The sequence below is a fragment of the Cariama cristata genome, unplaced genomic scaffold (assembly GCF_000690535.1).
Source record: "Cariama cristata isolate BGI_N322 unplaced genomic scaffold, ASM69053v1 scaffold16066, whole genome shotgun sequence".
In the NCBI taxonomy this organism is placed as follows: Eukaryota; Metazoa; Chordata; class Aves; order Cariamiformes; family Cariamidae; genus Cariama; species Cariama cristata.
The window spans coordinates 54,030-67,504 of NW_009624000.1; the positions used below are offsets into that span (position 1 = coordinate 54,030).

At 40.7% G+C, this 13,475-nt stretch overlaps 1 protein-coding gene across 1 annotated transcript in view; it reads left to right on the forward strand.

The window, feature by feature from the left end:
* The first annotated feature begins 9,566 nt into the window (after nt 1-9,566).
* Nucleotides 9,567-13,475, forward strand: part of CMIP (c-Maf inducing protein) — a 63,175-nt gene continuing 59,266 nt past the window's right edge. Inside the window, exon 1 of the mRNA XM_009703003.1 lies at nt 9,567-9,687. Within this exon, the coding sequence (XP_009701305.1) occupies nt 9,574-9,687 (114 nt within the window). The 5' untranslated portion in view covers nt 9,567-9,573. The remainder of the gene's footprint in view (nt 9,688-13,475) is intronic.

Sequence of the window (13,475 nt, forward strand, 5' to 3'; positions counted from 1 at the left end):
TGAAGAGAAGAAAAAGACGCTTTCCGTTAGTGTCAGGGTGTCCCTCTGTAATGCTGAGAGACACACAAAATCAAGAAGAAATCACTGCTGCAGACACTAGAGCTGGATCTCACTTAAAATTATGTAGAACCGTCCAAATTATTGTTGAAGGTAGGACATGTGAAACAAAACACTGGCACTTTAACTGTGTTTTCCCACCTCCTCCTTTAGCAGAAGGTGATTCCAAGTGGCTGTGACTCATCCTCAGGAGGTCCCTGTTTTTTCTTGCCAAGTAACAGTGAGAGATTAGTGAGACTATCATTAACAGAATATCTGTAACTTTTTTGAAGGCTCTGCTACATGTCCTTTCTCTCATCTAACCTACAGCAGAGAGCTGTAGTAACATTTTGCTGGCAACTCAAGAACTGCTCATCTTTTCTCCAAAAAAGATCAGAATAGAGCATTCCCCATTGGGAATTCAGAAGCGGAGTTGGGTTATTGCACTCCCTGTCCTGTACTTGTTATCAGATTGGGATTGGATGTGGCATCCTAGGAACTGCAGGGTTAAAAGTGCATTAAAAAGAAAAGGAAAAAATGGTTAATGGAAACCATTTGACTATTACAGTGTCTAAGGGTTTCATGGCTCTACAGGTAAAAGGCATGGACATGATAAGTAGTGTTGGAGAATGCTTGTTTAAATGAAGAACAAGAATTCAATATATAGCATATTTATGCTATGTTTAGTTTTGCAACAATTTAATTTCTAGATCTTGTAAGTAAATTGTAGCAAGAAATGAGCTTGGATGCGCATTAAGAAGGTGGTGAGAACTGTCAGGATTGCGGAGTCCATGAGTCAAATTCTGTATTTCTAACGGGACTTGGGATCCTGGATAGCTCAGCTTCTTACCAATTCCGTATTTTATACCTGGATCACCTTTCAGGTTAGACTTCATACGCACAGGTGACAGAGGTGAATATATGGCTTCCCTTGCAGCTGCCTTCAGCTGTTTCAGTTTGTAAAACCCTAAAATTTTCCATGGGAGGTGCAGATCCTTGCACAGTGGATGTGACCCTACTGATAACAAATGCGGTCTCCTTCTTCACCTTTTGTTGACCTGCTAGAGATAATGAACGACAGCCCTTTGGAGATCTGTAAACCAGAAGTAAAAACCACTGTAAGTGCAAGGACAATATGCAATAGAAACATGCTACTGCAATTGCCTAAACCAGTTCTGAAAAACACAACTGAACAGAGATCTCCTGTTTGTAGTACCTGTCAGTTTGGCCATGTTTCCAGTTGTTTAACAGACCGATTATTTTCCAGGTGCTTACTCTGTATTTGAGATCAGCTGATGATCTTTCATTTCCAACTCTCAGGGCTGCCCCTGGTTGAAGTAGTCATTAAAGGGTGGCATTTTAGTATAGCATACATTGTGTCTGGCTTGATCTGAAACCCTTACACCCAACCCTTTCTCCTCTCTCCAGTTTATCAGCATTTGATACATTTCATGGTGTGTGACATGGCTGATTTATTGAAGGAGAATTGAAAATAGAGAGCAGCCTTGACTCAAGAATGGTTTGTGGATGCAGTTTTGTTTTCTGTCACATCATCGCTGCTATGGTGACTTAGCAAAGATCTGTTTAGCAGTCACTAGATATTTCGTGTTCTGGCCAAAAGTCAGGCATTTTCCACTATTCCTCTAACAGTTGTTTTACGGAAGTATGTGTGTATATAGTCTTCTGCAATAAGTCCCTGGTACTCTTGTTACTTATTGCTGCTTCTGTGAGAAGGTGTCTACCTGCTGAATTTTTGGCTGGTGGTGTCCCTTCCTTCCTGAAGTAATTTCAAGGAAGGTAGATGAATAACCTACCTGTCTTGTCAAGATTACCGAGTATTTCCTCCCCAACAGGAATCTCATGGAGTGCAGTGATAAATGCAAAGGGATGGAGAACGTGAACCCTGCTACGGAACGGTCCTTCTTATGAATCAGTTATGCAGTTTTGGAGGAGGAGGAAGATGTGTTTGGAGCTGATTCACATGGTTGGAGTCAGGAAGTCTGAGCTCTTTTCCCACATCTCTCAGATTTCTCATGTCGCATAAGGCATGATCAAGAGCAGGTTCCTTATGTTCATTGGGAGGGGTTGAAGGCTGCAGCGCACGCTGGGAGAATTGCTGCTACGAGCACAGGTGTGCTCCACCTGGCAGGCGAGTTGGGCTGGTGCCTGTGAAAGCCTCCCTGTGTCTGGCAGGTTGTGTCAAACACGGCTCCCTCCCCTTCTCATCACTGGCCTGGGAGCAGCCTTCCTGCCCGTGGGTGGTGATCTGGCGGATTTGGCCACCTTCTTGGTGAGAAGCTGTGGTCAGCTTGCAGCATGTTCCCATGTTCACCACCTTGCAGCATGTTCCCATCCCTGTTAGTCGAGGTTTGAAAGCAGGAGACAAGGTTTCTCACATAGCCTTGACCTCAGAGAGAGCTTTTTGGACACCAGCACCACAACTGATTAACCATTCAGTGCTACTGGAAGTCCCAGTAAGTTCCCTTTGTCACGCTAAGGTAGCCAAAGAGAAAAGATTGATTTCTTAAGGGCTACTTAGACAGGGTCATCTTGATGATGGGCATCTTCAGAAAGTCTTCAAGGTACGGGTCTTATTTTACTCCCAGAAATTCAAATAGTTCTGTTGGTAAAATAAACTAAACACTCAGAAGTCCTTCTTCAGCTGGTTTGACAGTAAAAGAGAAGGATCTCTTCATTTAAAAAAAAAAATAATTCTATATACATTTCAGCTAACATAATAAGTTTTTCCTGCTTATTTGACTCTCCCATCATGGTAAATACCCGATAATACCTTATTTTCACTTCTTAATGATAAACTTCTGTTCTGTGCTTTAAACTTAGTTCAGATCTGAATTAATTTGAAGTTCTTCCCTCTGCTGGTGTCTGCTGCACCAGTTTTTCAGATTTTGTAGCTCATATGTCTTAATGTTGAGACCAGTTTTTTCTTGTCAGCTCTTTGATGAACAGTTTTGGCCTATCCCTTTTCTATAGCTCCACAGAACTGATACTTCAGCCCCACTGCAGATTGGAAGGGGTAATCTGTTTCTTACTGACAATGCTTAGATTTTTATCAGCTTTGTAAGGTTAATTAATGCAACAGCCTCCAGTCTTAGTTGTCTTAAATATTTAGAGGAAAGAAAGAGATTTATGCACACTTTTGCTACAAAGCTAGATTTGATTGAATTTCTGAGTTAGATTCCCAGCTGGTATAAGTCAGTGAAGTTCCACTGAAGTCTTTTGTATGATCAGCTCGGCTGAGGACTCGGCCTTTCTCAGATAAATCGTGCCACTTACTGAAGTTGAGCTACTTTGCACTGAGCGTATGTCGTGGTTTAAGCCCAGCCAGCAACTAAGCCCCACGCAGCCGCTCACTCAATCCCCCCTGGTGGGATGGAGGAGAGAATCAGAAGAGTAAAAGTGAGAAAGCTCATGGGTTGAGATAAAGACAATTTAACAGGTAAAGCAAAAACTGCACAGGCCAGCAAAGCAAAACAAGGAATTCATTCCCCACTCCCATGGGCAGGCAGGTGTTCAGCCATCTCCAGGAAAGCAGGACTCCATCATACGTAACGGTTACTTGGGAAGACAAACGCCTTCGCTCGCAACATCCCCCCCTTCCTCCTTCTTGCCCAAGCTGTATATGCTGAGCATGATGTCATACAGTATGGGACATCCCCTGCATCATTGCGGTCAGCTGTCCCGGCTATGTCCCCTCCCAACTCTTTGTGCCCCCCCAGCCTCCTCACGGGTGGGGTGGGGTGAGAGGCAGAAAAGGCCTTGGCTCTGTGTAAGCCCTGCTCAGCAGTAACGAAAACACCCCTGGGTTATCAACACCATTTCCAGCACAAATCCAAAACATAGCCCATACCAGCTACTGTGAAGAAAATTACCTCTACCCCAGCCAAAACCAGCACAGCATATGACAGTTGCTGCTGTATTTTTGTGTAGAGAAATATGGGATATATTTCTACTATCTTTTATCTCTGTAGCTATAAAGACAGACAGGTGTGTGTGTGTGTACATTTATACGTACACATGGATGTTTATACACACAGTCACCACACACAAATACATGTGGTAGGAAAACCTCTCCCTCTTTTTCCTATTACTAGTTATGCAGTAGTACACCCTAGGCTGATATGGATGGGTAGAGCCTTACTGAGAGTTTGGGCCACTGTGTCCAAGTTTGTTTCCATGTATCAAAAAAATCTTCAAAACCCACCAAACATCGCTACCAAACTTGGAGGCACTTGGGAACAAAGCAGCTCCAAGCAGAAATAATTTAGATTCGTCCCATGAAGAGATCCCTTCCCCATGGGTCCCTGGATTAAGCACCCATTTCACCCAATGTAGTCCTACTCCCAATGCACAGAGCAAGTGAGATCTTTTGTTATGATCCAAGACATGAAACTTCCTACTTATTGGGAGGAGTGGGAAGGGAATGGTGATGATGGGCAGGCCGGGGATCCAGGAAGTGTGATGGGTTAGATGGGAATGTTCTTCCAAGGAAGCTCAGAAATTCCTCTGTGCAACTTTGCAGCAGAGTTGGGTGTCTCCCCCGCTGTTAGTCTTTCTGTCTGTTTTCTTACGACGTTAATCTCTGTGAGATTAACATTGATTTTAAACTCTTTCAAGTCATTATGACAAGTGAACATGGCAGTAAATTCTTCCATATCAAAAGTGAGACAAATTGTACTGCGCTGCATATTATGGCATAGTACTACTAATTGCCTAACTTGATAAATGTCTTCTGGTAGGTTATATAGTTAATGAACAAAGATGTTAATTGCTCTTATCTGAAATAGCTACATTTGCAGGGACATTCTCTGGAGCCATGGATGTCTCCTAACAAAGATTTATTTCGAATCATCCATTGTTTTCGGCAGTTTCAGAGTCCATTACCCTTCAGTGTGCTGCCTGAAGTCTCCACCCCCGTCAAAGTTTTGAGAGCAATCAACTGTTCCTACATGTTACTTAGCAGGACTGAATCTTGTTTGGGTGTGGAAAACTTATCTGTAATACAGTATGCTCTTCCTCCTGGGCTACAGCAGCATGGCTCATTCTTAAGAGCAGCCAAGAGAGAAATAAGCACCTGACAGTGGGAGAGCAAAGGTCTGGAATAGCCCAGTTTTCCCCCACCATCTGGAGTATTTAATTGGGAAAATCATTCTTCGTTGTTGTTGTGTTGGTGGGACTTGTCAGTCTAAATATGTTTTAATGCAAATAACCATTTCTATTTGTAGAATTCATCTTTTCTAGATGCTTTCTTTGGAAAATATGCAGCTGAAGATTTAGTACATTATTATATGAGTAAGTGCATACAAGCCTCATATTAACAATGGACGTCATGTTTCTTCTTTCCCTTTTAGAATTTCCCATGGAAACAAGTGGGCATATTTTTGCATTATTGAGTAGTCTGCTGCTGCCGACTTTTCCCTGAAACACTGAGAGAAACCTAGCCTTATGTGTGAGCCTGCGTGTTCTTCCAGTTTTGGGAGCACTGGATTCCCCTAAGATCTGATTTATAGTAGGTTTTGGTGTGTGGCTATTCTGGTACAAAGTTGTTTCAAAGCTGTATGATTAATAAATCTTCATGGAACTGAAAAAAGGTGAAGTTCTCACTGAGGTTAAAACATACCTGATTTCCCAACGGAGCAGTTGCATGTTTCGTTAGGAGGCTAAAGGCTAACGTGAAGAGAAAAATGTTTCCTTGACTTAGGGTTTTTGTTTGCTGTAATAAATTTCATTTTCATTTATGAGTCTCTTACAGTTTTTCAGAACATGTTCAAAAGCAAATAGCCAGAAGTTAAAACTGTAACTGTAAATCTGTAAGCTGACAGATGTAGATTCTCTGGCCAAAGTTTCCTAAGTCAGGATTAATTTTGTAGAGTGAATGAGAAAAGTGCATTATCTTGCTTCGTTTGATAGATTTCAGACTTTGCCAAGAAATACATATCTCCTTTCAAAAATGACAGCTATAAAAATAAGAATTATTATTTTCTTAAGTAAAGGCATTTTCAGCTGAACTTGATGTATTACTGGTCAAAGATGGTGTGGCTTTAGACTGTCTCATACCAATAATTAGGCTGAAATATTCAGGTTCTCACTGCTCACTCCCTTCCCCATGACATGCTGCCCCGTAAGTTACGTTAACATCCTAGTTTCTGTTTCACATTAGAAATGGGGCCAAAGGAGCTAAAAAGTAATCTGGTAAAAACTGGATGGGTTCCCTGATCTGCCTGATGCCACAGCTAGCCAAATACTTGTATGGGCAGAGGCAAAGTGGGTGGATGGAGGTGGGAATGCTGCTTAAGATGAGTATTGATGCCAGATGCTTCGTGGTACCTGCTGAGGATCTGTCTCATTTTAGATATTTTCAAATCTCTGAATCCACATTGCTGGTCTTGTGTGTTGTTCTAATTTGAATTTCCCATGGAGGGACCCGGGGGTGAAGAGGCAGCTTCTGGTGTTGTGTGCAAGCAAGACCAACTGGAACATGAGAATGTGCAACACTTACACTGCTTATTTATCAACCGCAATGATTCACCATGATCGACGTTTGCGTACCTGAATGTCAAAATAGCCTGTGTTTTAAGAGGAACCAGTGACTCAGGCTGTGGTTTTACCTCAGGCCATTTCCTGATAAACGACTGAACTGTGCTTGGTCTTGAGAAAACACAACCGGGGAACACCGCTCTGTCCTCGCATCTGTGTGTGCGCAGGGATTAGGGAAAGGACACCTTTATGTGGGGCTGACCTTCACCTCATTAGTGCCGTGGTCCCTCTGTGAGGAGCACCGTAGCCTTGTGAGGTCCGGGAACCTCGAGTCTGAGGACAGCTCTGTTTCAGTGCTTCTTTGGAGCATTTCTGTGCCGCTCTGATGTGGGAGCGTGGTCTTCAGTGTTTCAGAGCATCTAGAAGCACAATTTCAAGGAACTCCACATAAATCACTTTGCTTTAGACTCTTTTCATTGCAAAACAGAGGTGAAGCTGCCTATAGCTGGTGTTTTCAGAATTGAAAATATTTCACTTTGTAGACCATGGTGTTTTTAATGAAAACAGAAACAATGCATATGGCATTGCTTACATGGATTAAAGTAGATTTGGGCTATTAATTTTTTGAGTAAGATAGCAAACAACTGTAGTAAAGCTTTTTGTGTGGTATGGCTTGATAGAAGGTATGGAAGTGGGATCATACGAGTGCTATGTAAACGACCTCATTGGCATAATGCTTTCATTTGGAGAGAGTAACCATCTGTGTAATTCCATGTTATGGTTTAGGTGGTCTTCCCATCCTTTGCAAATTGCAGAACTCTGTGTTCCTCCGTTCTCCTTAACGAAAAGGACTGTCCTGTGAGAAGAAGTTTATGCCTGTGATGAAATCACTTGTGTATGGCTACAGAGCTGTGATTGAACTGGATCAGTTGTCTTTAATGCTTTTGACATGGATAGTTTAAGGTACGGAATAGGCTTCTCCTGGGAACAGATTCTGTGAGAATTCTTCAAATCCTCTTTGAAGTTAATGGAGGGTATTAAGGGCAGTCAGCACCTTCTTAAGAGAGAAATTTAAATAGCTTTGATTCATTTAATTTTGTATTTGCGTCGGCTGGTTTTGGTTTTCTCCCTTCTCCAGTCTTTCAGAGCATGTTTTTTGATAACTTTGCCTCCTGAGCATACTAGATTTTATGCTGGCTGTTTTCATGTTTTTCCCCGAGTGTTGTAATGCTGATTACTGAAGGATCTTGGGCCTTTGGCTTCCTGTGAGAACGAGATAATTACTCTCCAGTAGGCAACACATGACGTACAGTATCAGCGTTAAGCCACTGGGATTCCAGCCACTAGTGTAGAACAATATTGTGGGTAAATGAATAAGCAGAAGTTTATCATACTTCCTGCCTAACAAGGTTTTCGTTAAAGAGACAGCGAAAATTGTTTTCAGCGGGGGCTAGTGTAAAGTGAACGCTGCCGCAACAAACGTTACTGAAGAAGATATTAAAAGTTCAGTTCCCTGGCTTGCTGGGTTTTTCTTGCTGAAAAAGACAACTGACTTTTTGTAGCAGCAAAGGTGGATGACAGGGCCATCATTGCATTTTGGCAGATGATGTTTATGGCCTTATGAACGTGTATGAAGTGTATAACTTCGAAGTACGATTTCCAGATGCACCACCTACTTAACTTATGGAAGAAGGTTGTACCAATTAGAAGTAGAGACGTTCCAAATGCAATTTGCTTATTTCACACTCGCCCCCAGGAAGCCTGTGTTGTGATTTTAAGAGTTGGCCCTGTTTGACCCTGAAATAGATGTGGTTTCTCCCTTGCCGCCTTTATTTCAAGACTGTCAGTTAAAAATAACTTATGTATTGGGCACAGTGGGAGTAAGTTTGAGAAATTTAAGTTACATGTAAACCAGTAATAGTGAGAAAATAATTCATAAACGTAATGAGCTCTATTCTATTGCAAGACATGGCCAACCCAAGGGTTTATCCATGTGGTGGGATTAATCATTTTTGTATGAAAATAGTTTCTGTGCCATAGCAGTACTGATCAGGTTGCTTATGCCGTAGCAAAGCGAAATAAATGATGCCTTTGAGGACCTCTGTTAAATACTCAAATTACTTAAACAACATGAAGACTTGCATGAAGTACGGTGTATGTATGCATACTTGATAGATACACAGCTATATCTTTGTGTATGTGCTTATGTTTAGGACATAATTTTATGTGTGCTTGCGTATATACATTTGTATTTCAGCTTATCTCAGAGATAATTGTACTTCTGTAATACCTAAGAATTATGGGGATACTAATAAGGAATTTAATGTTTGTTTCCTTGCGCCTGTCAATTTATGTTGTACATGTAATTGCAAAGCACAGTTACTTATTTATGTTTTAATTGTGACTTTCACTTTAAACTGAGCATCAGCAGTCTGTGCAGGAAACCAGTACTTATGTGTAGGCTGAGGGGAGTAGGTTGGTTGCTCTGCTTTTGCTTGAGTCTAAGAGCTGAATCGTTGGAGCCTCAAGAACCACTGTCAAATGTAGCAGTCCGGATTTTGATGATGTGCTTGATCAACCTTGCAGCCAGGGAGAAGAACAAGAATGCATGGAATAAACTACCTTAATATAGTACACCGCTGTTCTGTCTGTATGATTGAGATGCTTCTTCATACATTAATAGCATGTGCATGGTCAGACCCCTTCCTAGCTCAATTCAACTTGAAATTAGGTTCCATTGATTTTTGGGTCCAGAACAAATGCAATTTGACATTTTCGTATTTCAGGCACCTAGGTCTGGCCTCATTTTGTTTTTGTGTGAGTGATCTTAACACTTGAATGAGTTGGATGAAGGTAGCTGGATGAATCTCTCTGTCGAATGGCCTGTATAGGAATTTTGCTTTCCAATTAGATATTTTGCAGATACTTTCAACGCCAAGAGTAATTTTGATAGTGCTGTTCTTACTTTGAAATTGTGAAACTTCTGATGACTAAGTAAACATATTTTTCCTCTCCTTTGTTTTTTTGCAGCCAACTGGGTACATGGAAAACTCGATTTCCTACAGTGCTATTGAAGATGTTCAACTGCTTTCCTGGGAGAATGCCCCTAAATACTGTTTACAGCTCACAATCCCAGGGGGTACTGTCTTACTGCAGGTACAGTAAACACAGAAGTAAAATTTTCTTTCTCTCTTACTATGAATCTCCTTTAACTTCTGTTTGCTATGCATGAAATCCTAATTAGGCAGACTTAGAAAAGGCAGAGAACTCAGTACTGTCAAATTATCTAACAACCAGAAAATTTGCTCAGGGTGATAGCTCTGAAACTCTTCATGTTGTTTGACATTCAGAATGGAAATTTTGGGCCAGAGTGATTAAATCTTCTTGCTGATTTTGTGCATCAAAATAGTGCTCTGTGGAAAGGCACATTGATGTGGGCCTGGAACAATTGTATTTTTACATATAGTCCTATTCCTGCATGAAACAAGTTAAAAATTTCATCCTTCAATTCGTATAGGAAACCTGTAACTTGCACTGGAACTAACAGGTCTCTTTTTTAAAAAAGATGTTTGATCTTCACTGGAAGATTTCAGTATATTTGTATGGATATCTACATATGCTAGTTCTCCTAGTGTTGTTTTCTAACAGAAGACACTGTGCTTACATTATTCCAAATTTCTTCATCTACTTGTGAGGCTTTGTAGGACTCCTTAGGTCATTGCAAGTTTTAGTGATAGAAAAGCACTCCACAGCACTGAGCTTTGGAACTGCTTTAGAGTCAGAAAAGGAAAGCAACTAAAAACCCAGCTGCTTGGCCCCCAAAGAACTTTGAACAGTCATAACTTAAAAAGACTGAATTGACTCCAACTTAATTCTTACCATAGTTCTCAACGTTGTTTCAAAGACAATTTGTTACCTGTTACCCTTTGGGAATTTACTTTTTCAGTTGAATATACAGCCATGACTATTGTGTATACGCATTTCATGCAGGTAGGACTGTAAACAGACTGGATGAGCAATTTCTGCAGAAAATGTGAAGAAAAGATCAGTTTAAACTGTGGATAACTCATGAAATTTAAAAAGGATATTCTTTCTTGAAAATGTATGAACAGCTTCAAAGGATTGATCCTGATAGAGCTTGTGTATTTGGGTGTGTACACACACACTCTTATTTTAACCACTCCACTTTTGCACAAAATATAGTCCAGTAAATAAAAAGATGGGAACCTACTGAATGGTACACTAATGATTGTGATGACCATATCTGCTGGATCATTTATCCAAGAGAATCATGGTATGCATTGCAGTGATCCATGGTGCACAGTCCAGCATGTCATTATTTCTTGGTGGTGAATTGTTTGCTGAACCCCCTGTAGGGCCATGAAGTATGTGACACCATCTGTGTCCAGGGAGGGCTGAGTTAAAACTCTTCTGAAATGGTTCTACCTGCAGATCATGAGAAAAATAACCTAAGTGGTATCATTCAGTAACCCAAGGCTAGGTGCCAAGGTAGTCCGTGTTTTCCATACTATAGCCTTCTGTAGAGGCGTGGAGCAGCAAAGTTGACTCTGAGTAGGGAAGCCAATGTGACTAACACTAGGTCTTGCTAATATTAGGTCTAGCTAGGTCCAGCTCTCCTTTGCCTTTGTTTCAGACAGGCTGATGGGTCTGTCTATATGCAGAGCTGTTTAGCAGCAGCCCAGAGAACACAATACTTGACTTCAGTCCTTTGTGTGGTTCCTGTGCTTGGGATTTGGGATGGTTTTGGAATGTCATAAAAATATCATGAGGTTTTGATGATTTTCAACATAGCGAATACCCTTTCACTCTGAAATGGTTAGAGGTGTACATGGAAACATTCATGACCACATCGTTTGTGGAGTATATTTCTGGAGCTCCCTTTCATTTACTTCACTGGTGTAATCCTGGGGTTTTGCAGGCCTGTAAAAGGAGGCTGCAGCCATTCCCCCATTTTAATCTGAAAATGATGCAGCTAAGTAAATTTGGGATGACCTGAAAGCATCTAACTTTGTGGACCCTTGTGGTGCATAGATGGCATTTGCATGTCTTTTCACGTGTCCTTGAAGCACAACCATGTATCCCATTGCACTCGGAGCGTACACACATGCCTCTGCTCAGTGCCTAGCAAAATTCTGTGGCTCAAAATAACTTAACTGATTTTAGGTGTTACCGGGGAGTGTAGGGAGTCTGAACTTCAGACAGGCTGCTGCAAGTCCACCTAAGTCCTGATTCTGTGGTTTGAAAAGCCTCTACTGTGTGTGACGTTGGGGAAGGCAGGAAGACGAGCTGTGGCTTCCCAACCGCTAAATTAGGGTCCTCATTATTGACGATATCTTCCTTGCCTAAGCTGTTAACTGAATTAATTAGAAACTCATTTATCAAGTTGGATGATTTTGATTTTATTTTTGTGATTATTTTGACTCTGTTTTTTCCATAAATTTCCTTAATGATGCTAGCATTTATGTTTCTGTCTGTTTCAACAGCTAGAATAGTTACATCTGCCTTTCCAAATTCCATTTCTAAGTCTTTATTTTGTAGTTTATGGTAGCTGCCTTTATGGGCCTGCTTAATACAAAACAAGATAAAGTTTGAACCCACAGCTCCGTGCTGAGTTTAAAGGAAATTGGTAGGGTGTGCAGACATTAATCTGGAGCAGCCTGCCATTTGTTTCTTTAAAAAAACCCCAACAAACCAAACACACAAATAATTATGTTTGTGAGAAAGTAATATCTTAGCGTGGATACTTTGGTATTTTCTTCAAAAAGATGAGTGTCTTCATGTAACCTCATAGGAACTGATAAAGTAGTGGAGTGAGTTGGTCTTCTGTTACATTTATTGCTGACTGGCTGAGCAGACTGGATCAGATTACATTATAACTCTATGGGAATTTCAACATAATTGAAAATACAAACTTTAAAAATGTTTTTAGTATGACTCGGTCCTTGGTAGTGTCTCGATTTATCAAATGTGGACAGATTGGATGGAGTATAAAAATAGATTTCCCTTGTACAGTTGTAATGTGTATTCACAAATACAAAACAGTACTAAGAGTTATGTTTAGTATACTTAAGAAATCAAGATGAAAAAACTGGATTTATCAAGTAGTTGAGTTCAGCAGAAATTGTCTAGTATATGTCACAAAGAGTCTTAAGTATCCAAAAGACACGTTCACTGAGGTGCTGGGAAACGGAAATGCTGAGAAATTAGCCCTTGCATACTTCAGTTATTTCCAGATTTCCGAGAGACTTCAATACATTTATGGGAAATTGGGACGTCTGATCTCTTATGAAATTGTTCTGCCCTACTAGTCTGAGCAGCAGCATACTCTGATGTAGTGTCCAACTCTGGTATCAGGAAGTGCTTGATAGTGGAACAAGTCAAACTAGTCCAAAACATGTTCCCAGTCCTGTTTCTTCTGAACTGCACTTTTGGTGAAGTCTGGTTTTTTTCAAAGACTTGATCTAAATGAGGTTTATATATATAAAAATGTTTAAATGAAGTTTTGACTACTCCCCCAATTTATTTTGTGTTTCTGATTAGTTTCAATTTTGTATTTTGATACATGTTTTGCACATGCTGTATTGTAAATTCTTTAATACTATGGGGTACTATTGACATGGTTTGACATAAAATGAAACATTTTAGTAGTTCTAAATCACAGGCTTTCCTGATTTTTTCATTTTGCAGAAAAATTTAGAATTCCAACTTCTGCTTCACTGATTTTAAGCAGAAGCAAATTTCAGACAACTAGCATATCCCTCAGATGGAAATTAATTTCCAGCAGTCCTTGTGGGAGGATGTCAGCATGTGGTGTCAGAGCATCCTTCGTGTATTTGTCTGTGTTAGGCATGACAAATGCCACAAGGGAGTCCGAGTCCATGTTCAAGTTCTTACCCCCCCCCCCCCCCCCCCCCATCTCCACC